At 36.5% G+C, this 16,870-nt stretch overlaps 1 protein-coding gene across 2 annotated transcripts in view; it reads left to right on the forward strand.

Annotated features, from left to right (window-relative positions):
• Window positions 1–16,870, forward strand: part of Spata7 (spermatogenesis associated 7) — a 53,372-nt gene that overhangs the window by 23,044 nt on the left and 13,458 nt on the right. For both annotated transcript variants that reach the window (XM_004837093.3, XM_004837094.3), the window contains 3 exons: window positions 11,062–11,516; window positions 12,645–12,711; window positions 15,478–15,593. In XM_004837093.3, the coding sequence (XP_004837150.2) occupies window positions 11,062–11,516; window positions 12,645–12,711; window positions 15,478–15,593 (638 nt within the window). The remainder of the gene's footprint in view (window positions 1–11,061; window positions 11,517–12,644; window positions 12,712–15,477; window positions 15,594–16,870) is intronic.

Genomic DNA, 16,870 nt, shown 5'->3' on the forward strand with positions numbered 1-16,870 from the left:
TAAATCTATAAGTGTAATACACTATATTAACAGAGTCAAGGACAAAAACCACATGATCATCTCAATAGATGCAGAAAAAGCTTTTGACAAAATCCAACACCCATTCATGATGAAAACCACTACAGAAAATTGGAATAGAAGGTCTTTATCTCAACCTGATTAAGGCTATCTATGAAAAACCAACAGCCAACATCATACTTAATGGTCAAAAACTGAAAGCTTTCACGCTGAAATCAGGAACAAGACAAGGATGCCCACTATCACCACTCCTCTTCAATATTGTTCTGGGAACATTGGCCATAGCAATTGGAAAAGAGAAAGAAATAAAAGGAATAAAGATAGGAAAGGAAGAAGTGAAACTGTCATTATTTGCTGATGATAGGATACTTTACATAGAAGATCCAAAAAACTCAGTCAAAAGTCTTCTAGACTTAATTGACAGATTTAGTAGAGTAGCTGGATACAAGGTCAACACTCAAAAAACAATAAGCATTCTTAAATGCAAATAGCAGACACATTGAGAAAGAAATTTGGGAAATAATTCCTTTTACAGTAGCATCCAAAAAACTGAAATATGTAGGGATCAACCTAACAAAGGAAGGAAAAGACCTCTACACTGAAAACTACAGTTCTCTGAAAAAGGAGATTGAAGAGGATACAAAAAAATGGAAAAGCATCCCTTGTTCCTGGGTAAGAAGAACCAATATAGTGAAAATGGCCATACTTCCAAAACTGCTATATAGATTTAATGCAATACCAATTGAAATTCCAACAAGATACTTCACAGAACTAGACAAAACAATCCAGAAATTCATTTGGAAGCAGAAGAAACCTAGAAAAGCCAAAACAATTCTAGGCAACAGAGACATGGCTGGGGATATCACAACATTCAACTTGAAGCTATACTACAAACCTACTGTGATAAAAACAGCATGGTACTGGCAAAGAAACAGACCCAAAGATCAGTGGAATACATCAGAAGATACAGAAACAACTCCAGACATACTCAGCCACCTCATCTTTGACAAAGGAGCCAACCACCCTCATTAGAGGAAAGATAGCCTATTTAATAAATGGTGTTGGAAAAACTGGATTTCAACCTGCCAAAGATTAAAACTAGACCCATACCTATCACCATTCACTAAACTAAGATCAAAGTGGGTTAAAGATCTAAATATTAAGACAGAAACACTAAACTTGCTGGAAGATAAGTTAGGTAGAACTCTTTTTTTTTAGATTTTTATAATTTATATTTTCACACAAATTCTACCACATTATTCAGCACCACCTGTTAGGTAGAACTCTTGATGGCATAGGAAAAGACTTTATGAACCAGTCTTCAGTAGCACGGGAGCTAGCACAAAGAATCAACAACTGGGATCTCATCATATTCAAAAGCTTCTGCACTGCAAGAGAAACTACTAAAAGAGCTAAGAGACAACCTACAACGTGGGAAGAAATTTTTAGCAGCTGTACCTCAGACAAAAGTCTATTATCGAGAATATATAAAGAATTGAAAAATATCAGACCTCCCCTAAATTCAAAGACCCAATTGAGAAATGGGCATCCAAAATGAACAGACATTTCTCAGACAAAGAAGTAAAAACAGCAAATAAATATATGAAAAAATGTTCAACGTCACTGGTCATTCAAGAGATGCAGATGAAAACAACACTGAGATTCCACCTCACCCCACAAAGAATGGCTGCTATCAAGAAATCAACCAATAACAAATGCTGGCAGGGGTGTGGAGAGAAAGGAACCCTTCTCCATTGTTGTTGGGAATGTAGATTGGTGCAACCACTGTGGAAGTCAGTATGGAGATACCTGAAAGAACTAGGAGTACAGGTCCCATTTGACCCAGGTATTTCCCTACTGGGAATCTTCCCCAAAGAATTAAAAGAATCATACGACAGTGATACATGTGCACCTATGTTTATAGTGGCACAGTTTGTAATAGCTGAAGCTTGGAAACAGCCCAGGTGCCCATTGACTAGAAACTGGATAAAGAAGATGTGGGTTTTTTTTAATAAAATGGAGTACTAAGCCATAAAGAATGAGAAACTAGAGACATTTATAGCCAAATGGATGCATATTGAGGCCATACTCGTAAGTGAAATAAACAGGACACACATGTGTAAATACCGAATAGTTTCTCTAGTGTGAGAAATTGAAAGTGTAAATAAGGATTAAAATGATTAAAATGAATAATTGATAATTTGAAATAGGAAAAGGTCCAAGGGTTTGGGGATGGTGGGAGGGGAAGGGGAAAGGGAAGAAGAGAAAAGAAAAATTATGTGAAAGAAAAAAAAATGGAATCAAATTCTGTGTAAATAAGGAAGGATGAAGGGGGTGAAGGGGGCACAGGTAATGGGAGAAAACATAAGAACTAGGATACATCATGTTCTGGTACAAACACCCAATGATAAATGTAAATGTATTTTATACCTAAAATGTACCAATAAATATATAAAGAAACAATAATTTAAAAAAAGAAACATGCTGAAAGCCATGAATGCCCAGCATAAGAAGGAAATGGAAAACAGGATCACTCAACATAAGAAAGAAATCAAATCCATGAAACAGATTCAAACGAATATCCAGGAGATTAAAAACTCCATTGAAAGTATGCACAGCAGATTAAGGAAATCTGAAGATAGAATATCAGATATAGAAGACAGGATTGCAGTTAATGACCATGAAAACGAGATTTCTTAAAAATAATAATGAACCACGAGAAATCAATCCAGCAGCTGCTAGATGATGCAAAGAAGAATAATAAGACGCATAGGAGTCCACGAAAAAACAGGAGAAAGTACAACTGACATAAAAAAACAGTTCACAGAAGTAATAGTAGAAAACTTCCCAGACAGAGGTAGAGAATTGAACATACAGATAAGTGAGGCATGTAGAACTCCAACCAGCCATGACCAAAAAAAATCTACACCTAGACATATAATAGTCAAGATCCCAGAAACCCAACAGAAGAACAAAATCCTACAGGCTGTTAGAGAAAAGAAACAAATCACCTACAAAGGAAAGCCCATCAGAATCATGGCAGATTTCTCAACACAAGCCCTCAAATCAAGGAGAGCCTGGAGTGAAGTATTTCAAGCCCTAAAAGAAAATAACTTCCAACCTAGACTGTTGTATCCAGCAAAATTATCTTTCAAAATCAATGGGGAAATTAAATACTTCCATGACAAAGACACCTGAGAAATTTCATGAACACCAAACCAGCACTCCAAACAATTCTAAACAGTATCCTAGAAAAAGACAATGAAGGTCACAACTCTATGAGGCCCAACAGAGGGAAGCCACCAGGCAAGGTAAGAAACTAAAGGGAAAGGGGGAAAAAATGAGAAAAGAGCCAACAAAAGTAAAACATCATGACAAGGATGAGTCAGTATCTACCAGTTATAACTGGTTATCAATGTTAATGGCCCCAATTCACCAATCAAAAGAAATAGACTGGCAGAATGGTTTAAGAAGCAAAATCCAACAATATGCTGTATACAAGAAACACACCTAACTCAAAAAGAAATTCTTAGACTGAAAGTAAAAGAATGGAAAACAGTTCTCCAAATGACAGGAGCCTAGAAAAAAGCAGGGTAGCAATCTTATTTGCAGAAAAAGTAGATTTCTAACCAAAACTAATTAAGAGAGACAAAGATGGTCACTACATCCTTATGAAGGGAACAATCCAACAGGAAGAGATAACAATAATAAATGTATATGCACCAAATACAAATGCCCCCAACTATACAAAACAAATAATAATGGACGTGAAAAACCAAATAAGCAATAATACAATTATAGTGGGGGACTTCAACACCCCACTATCACTATCAAATAGACAGATCATCTAGACAAAAAATTAACAATGAAATTCTACAACTGAACCAATCTATTGAACAAATGGACTTAATAGATGTTTATAGAGTGTTCCACCCCACAAAATCAGAATACACATTCTTTACAGCTGCACATGGATCATTCTCCAAAATAGATCACATGCTAGCTCATAGGCCATGTCTAAGTAAATGTAAAAGAATCAAAGTTATGCCCTGTATATTATCAGACCATAGTGCAATACAATTGGAGATCAATAACATAAGAAAATGCAAAACCCCCACAAGCACATGGAAATTGAACAACACCCTCCTGAACAACCAATGGGTCACAGAGGAAATTAAAGAAGAAATTAAACAGTTTCTACAAGTAAATGATAATGCCAGTAAAAAGACAGGAATCTGGGACACAATGAAAGCAGTTCTATGAGAGAAATTCATAGCAGCAAATGCCCATACTAGGAAAACAGAACTCAAATAAATAACTTAATGCAGAACCTCAAGCTCCTAGAAAAAGAGCATAACAAACCCAAAGCTTGTACAAGAGAGGAAATTACAAAGATCAGAGCAGAAATCAATGCAATGGAAACTAAGAGAACAATACAAAAAATCAATGAATCAAAGAGTTGGTTTTTTGAAAGAAATAAAATCAATAAACCTTTAGCCAACCTTATCAAAAAAAAGGAAAGAAAAGGCTCAATCTATGCAATTAAAAATGAAAAAGGTGAAGCCACAATAGACCCAGCAGAAATCCAGAGATTCATCAATACCTACTTCAAGAACCTGTATGCTAACAAAATGGAAATCACAGAAGAAATGGACAGATTCCTAGATACATATGAATTGCCAAAATTAAATGAAGACGATATAGAAATTCTAAACATCCCAATTACAATGAGTGAAATGGAAAATGTAATAAAATAATTGACCAACAAAGAAAAGCCCAGGTCCTGATGGCTTCACTGCTGAATCCTACAATACATTTAAAGAAGAACTAATGCCATTACTCTTTAAACTCATCAAGGAAACTGAAAGGGAAGGAAGGCTTCCAAATTCATTCCTGGATGCAAGTGTTACTTTGGTTCCAAAACCAGGGAAAGATCCAACCCAAAAAGAGAACTACAGGCTAGTCTTCCTAATGAACACAGATAAAAGAAATCCTCAACAAGATACTGGCATACAGAATACAGAGGGTCATCAAAAAGATCATACACTCTGACCAAGTCAGATTTATCCCAGGGATGCAAGGATGGTTCAACATATGTAAATCAGTAAATGTAATATACTATATTAACAGAGCCAAGGACAAAAACTATATGATCATCAATAGATGCAGAAAAAGCATTTGACAAAATCCAACACCCATTCATGATAAAAACCCTACAGAAAATTGGAATAGAAGGTCTTTATCTCAACCTGATTAAGGCTGTCTATGAAAAACCAACAACAAACATCAAACTAAATGGTCAAAAACTGAAAACTTTCACGCTAAAATCAGGAACAAGACAAGATATCCACTGTCACCACTCCTGTTCAATATACTTCTGGAAACATTAGCCATCGCAATTAGAAAAGAGAAAGAAATAAAAGGAATAAAGATAGGAAAGGAAAAAGTTAAACTGTCATTATTTGCTGACGATATGATACTTTACATAGAAGACCCAAAAAAACTCTGCCAAAAGACTTCTAGACTTAACTGACAGGTTCGGTAGAGTAGCTGGATACAAGGTCAAGACTCAAAAAACAATAGCCTTCTTATACACAAATAACAGACTCACTGAGAGAGAAATTAGGGAAACAATTCCATTTACAATAGGATCCCAAAAAATGAAATATCTAGGAATCAGTCTAACAAAGGAAGCAAGAGACCTCTACACTGAAACTACAGCACTCTGAAAAAAGAGATCGAAGAGGATATAAGAAAATGGAAAGACATCCCTTGTTCCTGGGTAGGAAGAACCAATATTGTGAAAATGGCCATACTTCGAAAGCTACTATATAGACTTAATGCAATGGTGGTTGAAATTCCAACAATATACTTCCCAGAACTACAGAAAACAATCCAAAAATTTATTTGGAACCAGAAGAGACCTAGAATAACAAAAGCAATAGAGACATGGCAGGGGGTATCACAATCCCCAACTTGAAACTATACTACAAAGCTACTGTGATAAAAACAGCATGGTACTGGCAAAGAAACAGACCGAAAGATCAGTGGAATAGATTAGAAGATGCAGAAACAACTCCAGACATACTCAGCCACCTCATCTTTGACAAAGGAGCCAACCACCCTCATTAGAGGAAAGATAGCCTGTTTAATAAGTGGTGTTGGAAAAACTGGATTTCAACCTGCCAGAGATTAAAACTAGACCCATATCTATCACCATGCACTAAACTAAGATTGAAGTGGATTAAAGATTAAATATTTAAACAGAAACACATAATTTGCTGGAAGATAAGTTAGGTAAAACTCTTGAAGACATTGGCATAGGAGAAGACTTTATGAACAAAACCTCAGTAGCCCGGGAACTAGCACAAAGAATCAACAACTGGGATGTCACCTTATTAAAAAAAACTTCTGCATTGATAGAGACACCACCAACAGAGCTAAGAGATAGCCTAGAAGGTGGGGAAAATATTTTAGCAGTTTTACCTCAAAGGACGACTACCTAGAATATATAAAGAACTTAAAAAATCAGACCCCCCAAATTCAAAGACCCCATTCAAAAATGGGCATCTGAAATGAACAGACATTTCTCAGACAAAGTAAAAGCAGCAAATAAACATATGAAAAAATGTTCCACCTCACTGGTCATTCGAGAGATGCAAATGAAAACAACACAGATTCCACCTCACCCCACAAAGAATGGCTGCTATCAAGAAATCAACCAATAACAAATGCTTGTCGGGGTGTGGGGAGAAAGGAACCCTTCTTCATTGTTGGTGGGAGTGCAGACTGGTGCAACCACTGTGGAAATCAGTATAGAGATACCTCAAAGAACTAGGGCTAGAGGTCCCATTTGACCCAGCTACTCCCCTGCTGGGGATCTTCCCAAAAGAATTAAAAATCATACCACAGCGATATATGTGCACCCATGTTCATAGCGGCACAGTTTGTAATAGCTAAAGCTTGGAAACAGCCCAAGTGCCCATCAACTGGAAACTGGTTAAAGAAGATGTGGTTTTTTTTTATAAAATGGAGTACTACTCATCCATAAAGAATGAGAAACTAGAGACATTTATAGCTAAATGGATGCATACTGAAGCCATACTCTTAAGTGAAATAAATAGGACACACATATGTAAACACCAAATAGTTTCTCTAGTGTGAGAAACTGAAAGTGTAAATAAGGATTAAAATGAATAATTGATAACTTGAAATAGGAAGAAAAGGTCCAAAGGGCTAAGGGAAGTGGGAGGGGAAGGGGAAAGGAAAGGAGGGAAAGGAAAAATTATGAGAAAAGAAAAAAATGGAAACAAAGTCCATGTAAATAGGGCAGGGTGGAGGGAGGGGATGGGCACACAGGTAATGGGGGAAAAATAAGAACCAAGATACATCATGTACAGGTACAAGCACCCAATGATGAATGTAAATGGATTGTTTACCTGAAATATACCAATAAAAGAATTTAAGAAAAAATCATGAAAGAGGAGGGGTTGAAGGGAGGGCAGGGGAATGGGGAAAAAATAAGAACCAAGAGAGATTATGTAAAGGTGCAAATTTCCAATGATGAATGTAACTGTATTGTATACCTAAAATGTACCAATATAATTAATTTTTTAAAAAGAAAAAAAACAATGCTGCTGCTGGGCACCATCCAGTGGAAAGGCGGGCTCATAAAAACATTACAGTGTGTTTTCATCCACCTTCTTCACTGATGGCACAGTGTGACTTCTGGCTCTTCCCCCAAGTCAAACTGTTTTAAACTTGTATTCAGGACGTCAAGGCAGCCACAACAGCACAACTAGACACTCATGAAAGAGAACTTCCAGAACTGCATCAGAAAGTGGCAAGAATAATGGGATAATTTGTGCTCAAACCAAGGGTGATTGATTTGAAGGGGATTGATGGCAATGTGTCTTTTAATACATTCTTTAAGTTTAAACATTCACTGTAGCTTTTTATCACACTGCCTGTCTAAAAGATAAGCTTTTTTTCAACCACAACCAAAATGCCATTATTACTGTGCCTTAAAAGTTAATAATAATTCTTTATCATCATCAAATATCCAAGGTTCAGAGTTCTCCCATTGTCTCATATTTTTTTATTTATGAGAATTGGGATTTGATGTCATTAATTTGTAAGTTTTTTTTAAATCTAGGCTGGGTGTCGTGGTGCATTCCTGTAATCCCAGCACTGAGGGAGACTTAAGCAGGAGGATAGCAAATTCAAGCCCAGCCTGAGCAATTTAGCAACTTAGTGAGACCTTGTCTCAAAATAAGTATTTTTTTAAAATCAATAAGGGCTGGAGATGTAGCTCAGCTGAAAGGCCTTGGGTTCAACCCCAGTATCACAGTCAATCTGTAGCTTCTCCCATCCCCCATATAATTTATTATGGAGGGGCTGAGTTGTCTTGGCTCGGGATTTTTGTGGCCCATTTGGGTAATGCAAATTTTGGTTATGGACTTGTGTAGAGACAACATGTGACTTTAGATTTTCAAAGGATAGTAGTCCCTTTATACTCAGTGCCAGTGTTCAAGAGCAGCAAGTATCCTTGCAAGTCACCTAGGTGGGGAATAGCCATTGAGAGTATCCCAGATTCTCCAGCATGGGATCGGGATTTTTTTGTTTTGTTTTGTTTTGTTTTCTGTCCTTAGCACCTATGATGTTGTAAAAACCATTGCCTGTCTGGCAAAAGCCAGTTTCACTGTGCTACCTATCAAGTACCGTGTGGTATAGTTTTTACTCCAGCTCTTTCCATTGCAAATGAAGAAGTGATATATTACTAGACAGGGAGAAGATAATGAAGAATAATGGATCTGGATTTTTGCTCTTTGAGAAATGTGGGAAAGCTGTGGACCAGTTATTAGTTGGGAGTTTATATCGTACCATTTACAGAGACTACTACACTGGCCACAGTAAAGCACAAACTAATTATGAAAAGGTTCCAATTATCTGGGAAAGAAAGATTAAGACCTGATCTAAGGCAAGTACAGAGAACACAAGGAATACTTTTTAAAGATATTTATGTAGAAAGTAGGATCCCTGGGACTTGATGACCGATTTGGTGATGGGAAGGGCAAGAGGCAGGAGGTAAAGAGTCCCACATTTGTGTCCTGGGCATCTGGGAGGATGTCAGTATGTCATTCATTGAAATAATGGTGACAGGGCCAAGTTTTCTTCTGAGCAAAGGTAATACATAGTTCTGGGTTTATTTGTGTGGACATGTTCGAGTCAAGGTACCTTTGGAACATCTGATATATTCAGTAAGTAGTGAATAGGAGCAGCTGTGTCAGGAGGGAGACCTGAGCTGAAATCAGATTTGGGAGTCTTCAGGGAATGAGGCAAACATGATTGAGAAACCCCCAGACTGTTATATAGATAAAAGGACCAAGAATAGAGCTGCTTCTTTTGGAATAAATCTGTTCTATGCTCTGTACTATAATTTGCCATCTGGGAATTTGCTCATTAATGTATGATTCACAAGGATATTTTCATTTTCAAGAATTTTTTAACAAAGTTTAAAATGCTTCTGTTTTTCCACATTTTTAAATATAAATTAATAATATTTTGGCCGGGGATTTAGCTCAGTGGCTCTGCCGCCTGCCTCGAAAGCTCAAAGTCACAAATTCGATCCCCAGTACCAAAAAAAAAAAATTAATAATGTTTTGAGGTGTAAGGTTTGTTGAAAATGTTTAAATTGCGTATTTTAGGGTATCTATGTATTTTATGTATCTACAATAATGTAAGAATATATTACTTATAAATTTTAATATATATGTAGGATGTCTGGCTTTTTTTGTTTGTTTTTGGTACCAGGGATCGAACTTGGGTCCTTGTGCTTGTGAGGCAGGCAACAGAACCACTGAGCTAAATCCCCGGCCCAATATATATGTAAATATAAGGTATTTTCTATTCATTTTTCCTTCAATGCCTGTCACTTTTTTGCCTCTATAAAAAATAGTCCTGTTACACTTTTGTATATACTTCTATTGACTCCATATAGAATTCAGAGTAACTTGCAACTTATGAACACTTTTGATAAGCCTTGATAAGTGTTTTAGAAATATCCAAACTGTCTTAAAACTATTATTTTGGAAAGGATATTATGATAATTAGATGGACTTTTCCATAACAGACACTGTGCCTATTGTCTGTGCTCACTGACAAGGTTGCTACAGTTAAAATGAAAATATTAGCTCTGCCCTCTGAGCATCTTAGCTGTCTGTATACATGAGCTCATACACCAAAAACCCTTCCTATTGCTCACCATGCCCTCATGCTACTTTCTTTTCCTTACGCAGACTCGCACGCTGTCACCTGCAGGACCCTCCTAGCCCTTCCAGCCAGTCCCACCCCAGTTATTCACCCCTTAGCCCATGTTCCCATTCTACTCACAGTGGTGTAACTTGTGTGCTGTAGGATTAATTGAAGATGTGGGTGTGTTTATATTTCTGAATACATGTGAGAGACATTTTTTAAAATGTGTTAAACAGTCAACATTAAGAGCTGTCCATTTCTTCTTTTATCAAATATAATTTGAAACTTTTTTTGCAAAACAGGTTTTCAAATAATCTGTACCCGTCCCATTGAGTTGATTTTTCAACTGTTTTAAAATCTGACGGTTGGAAAATTTTTGTATACCATTTCTTCTGATACTATCCCTGAAAAAGATTGACTTAGTAGTCAGTTGTTCTTTGAAATTGTAAAACTGAATAGGTAATGATAATTTTCAGTGAGTTTTTAAATATTATAATGGTAAAGAGGATAGACAGGAAAGATTTAAATCTGTGACACCCTGCAATTCACTTTCATCTGTAAATGAGGGTAGGGGCTGGGTGATTGAGTGCAGTGGTAGAACATTTGCCTCATACATGTAAGGCGCTGGGTTCAATCCCCAGACTGCTGAAAAAAAAAAAAAGGAATGATTGGAGGATTACTGCGAGCTGGTGTGAAGGTGAAATGAGTTATACATGAAAATTAATATGGACACCCCAAATTGTATGAATTTCTAATGCAGTTGGTGACTCCCAAATCACATGTTCTCAGCCTTCAGGGGAACCACAGAACCAGGACGCACTGATAGAAGAAGCGAATGGATTTACATCCTTTGCAGGGGCTCTTCTGCCTTCCTCAGAGACACAGCTGAGTCTGCCCAAATGTAATAAAGTTCTCACACATGGGACTGCGAAGAACTGCGGTTCCTCGCCTTTCCACATGGACTGTGCAACCTCTGATCCCAGAAACTCGGGCCCTGGAATGTATGGTAGGAAGCCCAGGAGCACATTCCCGAATTCCCACCGGTTTCAGTTAGCACCCAGCGGGGACCTTTTGGAAAAACACTCTGACTTCTTTTCTAACAAACAATTGCCATTCACTCCACGCACTTTAAAAACAGAAGCAAAATCTTTCCTGTCACAGTATCGATATTATACACCTGCCAAAAGAAGAAAGGATTTTACAGATCCACAGATAGAACCTGAAACCCAGACTGAATTAAGCAGGTATGGCATGTGAACAACCAATAGTAACTCCAGGAAGTTAAATGAAACTTAACTAAGCGATATTCCTTACTTTCTGTTGTACATCTCATGGGTCCGGCTTGAGGTCTGGTAATGCCTTTTGACTGGAGTGAGATTAACATGACTTCTTTTAAATGTGTCATCAGAACTATCAGAGTAATTGTTGAAAAAAATAAATAGCCATTAAGTTTGTCACATTCTTTATAAAGTTGAATGTTGCATATTTTAGTTTATCCTTTCAAACATAGCTCTTGAACTTTTGTATGCCTTTAAATATTATACTTTCATAGAATCCTTAAAATGTCATCAGTTAGCATTTGTGTAAATACACACATTGATTTGTTTTAAAAGTGGCAAAATAGTTGAGGGAGAAAACCCAAATTTTTATCCCACTGTCCCTGTGCTCACTGACCTGGACATGATAAGTCGGGTAGCAGCAGCTGCCCGGGAATAATTTAAACAACTGGGATAATGTCTGGAAATTAAGTATCATTTCCTCAATAATGTTTTCCCATGTACATGATAAATACTCATAAAAATGTTTGCCAAATGAGTGATTAGAGAAACAAATCTTATAATGTTACATAAACAATTTATCTGGTACTAGATTTTAATTATTTTAGAAAGTAAAACGCTATAAGCCTAATGTCCTTGTATGTGGATATAGATAAGAAGTACTGTAATTTCAGATGAATTTATATATTTAGTCAAAAGTTAAGGAATTGAATCTATGATAAACTTGTCAAATGGGAGAGAAATAAGAAAAGCATGTACAATATATCATGTCCTTTTATGATTACATTCATGAATGTTAAAAGATAATAGTCCCCCCCAAAAAAACAACACAAAACAAAAAAAGATAATAGTCCCCGTTTCACTTCTCCCAGTGTATACTTAACTGAAATTAAATGCTATTTGAAAAACGGAAGAAGACTATGTAATCCAAACCCATATTTCCTGATTACATAATTAGAAACTACACACTTTATAAAAATAAATAAATGAATCTCATTTTATGTTTGAGGTTTGTTTTTAGACAAGAGGGTTGTTTTTAGAAAGAAAGACTTTATATTTTGAAGGAGTGACAAATCATTTCTTTAAATATTACAGTTTTAATTCTGATTTGGGAACATCTGAGATTAAGAAATTGACAGATTCAGAAATGAACACGAAGCAGGTAATAAATATGAGATCTTTTTGTGTTGCTCATTTGAGTTACAGATGCTTTAACGTGCATGGAATATGTATAGCTGTTTGAACCATGAAGAATAATCTCATAGTGGCACTTGTTGTATACAGTATAGCCAGTATGCAAAAGGTTTTCCTGCTTACAAATGGTTATAGCTCTCTTGGAATGGCTAAAGGGATCCAGCCAAATCTGGAAAATCATTTGTTATTAGCATCTAGATGGTTGGCTGGCTGGACAGATAAATGAGTGAATAAAATACATAAAATATTGTTTTCAAAAGTCAGACGAGCTAGACACCGTGGTGTGTGCCTTTTAGTGCCAGCTATTCTGTAAACTGAGGCAGGAGGACTGCTTGAGACCACAAGTTAGAGGCCAGCCTGGGCAGTACAGTGAGACTTCATCCCAAAATACCATATGAGTAAATAAATAAGAGTATATTTACCTACAATGTACCAATAAAAGAATTTAATACAATAAAAAAAGAGTATATGGTAAGATGTGCGTAGTTTCTACGCATATACTATACCAAAAAATGCACTTGGATTACTAAAAGCATTATTATGTAAAAGTTATATAGAAGTCATTTGATTTCTTTTCCCAGTACTAGGAATTGCGAGCATCAGAATTAGGGCCTTCACACTAAGCTTCAGCCCCGGCCCCTTATTTTATATTTTTATTTTGAGACAGGGTCTACTAACTTGCCCAAGCTGGCCTCAAACTCACAATTCTCATACTTCAGCCTCCCAGAGTGTTGGAATTACAAGTGTGCACCACTATGCCTGGCTAGTTATTTGATTTTTTTTTATGTCCATATTTTTAAATGAATTATCACTGATTAGATTATTAGAAATTATTGTAGCTTATAAGAATTGATGGATACCATTCTCTCACATTTGCCTTTACTAAAGACCATAAAGCTAATTGTTACATAATATATATTTTGAATGCTTGGCAATCATTTCTTTAAAATATTATATCTTTGAGTCTGATATTGATATAAACTGGTTTTTTTATTTTGAGGGTATCAATCTTGCACTCTGTCCTAACTTAAATTTATTGTTTATAAAAATGGTTTGTTGCCAGGGATTTAGCTCAGTGGTTACACCACGTGCCTCGAAAGCACAAGGACCTGGGTTCGATCCCCGGTACCACAAAAAAAAAAACGATTTGTCAGAATGTCAAGTACAGATTCAGAGGTACAGCCCGGAGTGGTGGTACACACTTGTAATCCCAGGACTTGGGAGGTTGAGGCGGGAGGATCGCCATGAGTTCAAGGCTAGCCTGGGCTACATAGTGAGTTCAAGCCGGGTCTGAACTACATAGTGAGATTTTGCCTCAAAAGAAAAAAAAAAAAACAGATTCAGAGATACGTGAATAAAATATAATCACACTCTGTTCCCTCCTTTTTTCTGAAATGGGCAGAAAGTGATAGGTTTCCATCTCAGCCATTAACAGCTGTTTGACCTAGGGCCCTGCCACTTGAGCTCAAGGACAAAACCCCAAGAGCTAAGTGGCCTAGCCAAACTGTGATTAACCTGCAGGCTCATTGGGAGGAGCAAAAAATGCAAGTAAAGTTCCTAGCCTGGTTAGGGCTTAATAAATGGTAGCTATTACTAACTTGAGTTTGATGAAGAGTTAGCTCTGCAGGTAACTAAATAAACCAAAGCTAGAAAGTCCATCTTTACAACATGGTGCTCCAGAAGTTCACCCACAACCTACAGTGCTGGGGCCTTGTGCCCCAAAATCAATGATATTGGCAGTGGACCTGAAGGCACCAGTACAGTACTGACCACACTAGGTCCACATTTTAACCTCACTTCTAAAACTGAAAGGTGCTTACACAAATCAGACTTGTAAGGTTAAATCTAATAATGAAGGTAAGTGCCTGTCCCGGTAGGAAGGAGCCTATGAGTAAGCTGCCATATTTTGTTTGTTAATATTACTGTTCACACTGCCAGTGCTACCACTGCTTCCATATATTTGACATATTGACAGCTGAAACAGGTGGGATATTGAATGATGGATTTTTTTCTCAAATTTACTTTAAAGTCGTAAATTTTCTTCATTTTTTTCTTTATATGTTTATTTATGATGACTTCCTGATGTCTTAAAATGTTGCTCACTAAAATACAAGAAGTTATTTTATTTTATTTTAAATATGTTTAAGAAAAATCAGAGAGAAAAATTATTCCACGACATTTTTATAATAATGTATCAATCACTTTTACATACTAGATTTCTTTATTCATTTTCTTTGAAACTTGCTATGCATTGTTTTATTTGCTTTCTATAATGTATTTTTTAATTAATTTTATAGGTAGATTTTAGGTATACAATATAATGACATTCATCATTGGAAATTTGCACCTTTACATAATCTCTCTTGGTTCTTATTTTATCCCCATTCCCCTGTCCTCCCTTCAACCCCTCCACCCCTCCCTATCTACAAAGACTTTGTTTCCTTTTTTTCATTGTCTCATATTAATTCCATTCCCTTCATTCCTTTCCCCTACCCCTCCCACTTCCCCTTCCCCTTTGCCCCTTTTCTTCCTATTTCACATTATCTATTATACCTTTTAGTCCTTATTTACACTCTCAGTTTCTCACACTAGAGAAACTATTCGGTATTTACACGTGTGTCCTATTTATTTCACTTAAGAGTATCGCCTCAATGTGCATCCATTTAGCTATAAATGTCTCTGATTTCTGTATAATGTATTTTTAAAGCAATAAATATTTTTCTTACATTCCCAGGTGTCTAATTATATGACATATGGGACCAAAGAAAAAATAACCCCTTTGCCTTTACAAGGAGATGGCTTGACATGGGATGCAATTAAAGATGGCACTCTGCAGCATCCCTCACAAAGGTAAACTATTCACAGGAGAAATCATTTTATCTCACTGCTTTCCTGCATAAACAGATATATAGTATTTACAATATAAGTACTATTTTAATTATATGCTTTAATCTATTTTACTCTTATACAGTTCTTCAGTGGTAGAGTTAGTTTTATTAAGAAAATTTTACAAAGTTAAGTGCTCAATAAAGGTTTCAATGAATTACTTGCTAATTCATTAATAAAGGGAAAAGGGACACTGGCTTGCTGTTTGTCATCACTACTCATATGAAAAAGGATTTTCCCCATGACAAGTCTCTGGCAGTAATGCCAACCCGTTTACATGATGCCAATTGGACTGACGAATCTTATATTTGAGGAGCCATTATTTGTGATTTGAGTATTTCCCATGTGCTCATGCTTGATCTGTCCCTGCTATGTGGAGGACTCTTCAAAATCTCACCAGCTGTGGTGTCACACACCTGTCATCCCAACTACTTAGAGACTAAGGCAGAAGGATTGCAAATTGGAAAGCAGCCTGAGCAACTTACCAAGACCCTGCCTCAAAAGAAAAAAAGAAAAAGACAAAGGGCTGGAGTATAGCTCAGCACAAGAGCACTTGCCTAGCATGTGAGGGGCCCTGGCTCAGCCCACACAACAACAACAACAATAACAAAAACTATTCATCACATTTGGCAGTTATGACATACTTCACCTAAACAAAAATGATTGGTTATCAGGTGGTAGAGAAGCTAAAAGATGTCATTGACAGTTTCAGCTATCAAATTTCCCATGTTCAAAATTGGATATGAGATGGAGGCAGAAGAAAAGGAGCAGACATTCAAAAAGGCACAAAGGAAGTGTGCATAGCAGACTGGAAGCAATGTATACACAGTTCCCTCAGGAGCCGACCTCTTCCTCGGCCTCTGCTGGGGAGATGTCACCTGCTAAGGCACAGAGGAATTAGTTGTTTTAATTCATGGTGCTTCGGCACACAGAGCTTTGTATTTCTATGCTGCTCTTGAGCCAGTCTGTATTAAAGAATGGCCCAAAGAAAAGAGTATTTATCTTTTCTAATAGTTTCTACTTATAAGAAATAAACTATTAAAATTGAGTATACCTGAATAAAAAACTTGGAATAACTAATGGTAACATAACTGAAGAACAAAATTTATAATAATGACCAGTTTAACAAATTTCCATAGGAAAATGTGTATTTAGTGTTATTTATATGTTAACCTTAGTCAAATTGTCATTGTTTATACTAGGCAAGTGCTATAGTATTGTTTTCTAAAGGACTGTGAATT

Source organism: Heterocephalus glaber, unplaced genomic scaffold (assembly GCF_053883595.1).
Source record: "Heterocephalus glaber isolate CG9 unplaced genomic scaffold, H.glaber_assembly_v1.0 deba00001608, whole genome shotgun sequence".
Lineage (NCBI taxonomy): Eukaryota > Metazoa > Chordata > Mammalia > Rodentia > Bathyergidae > Heterocephalus > Heterocephalus glaber.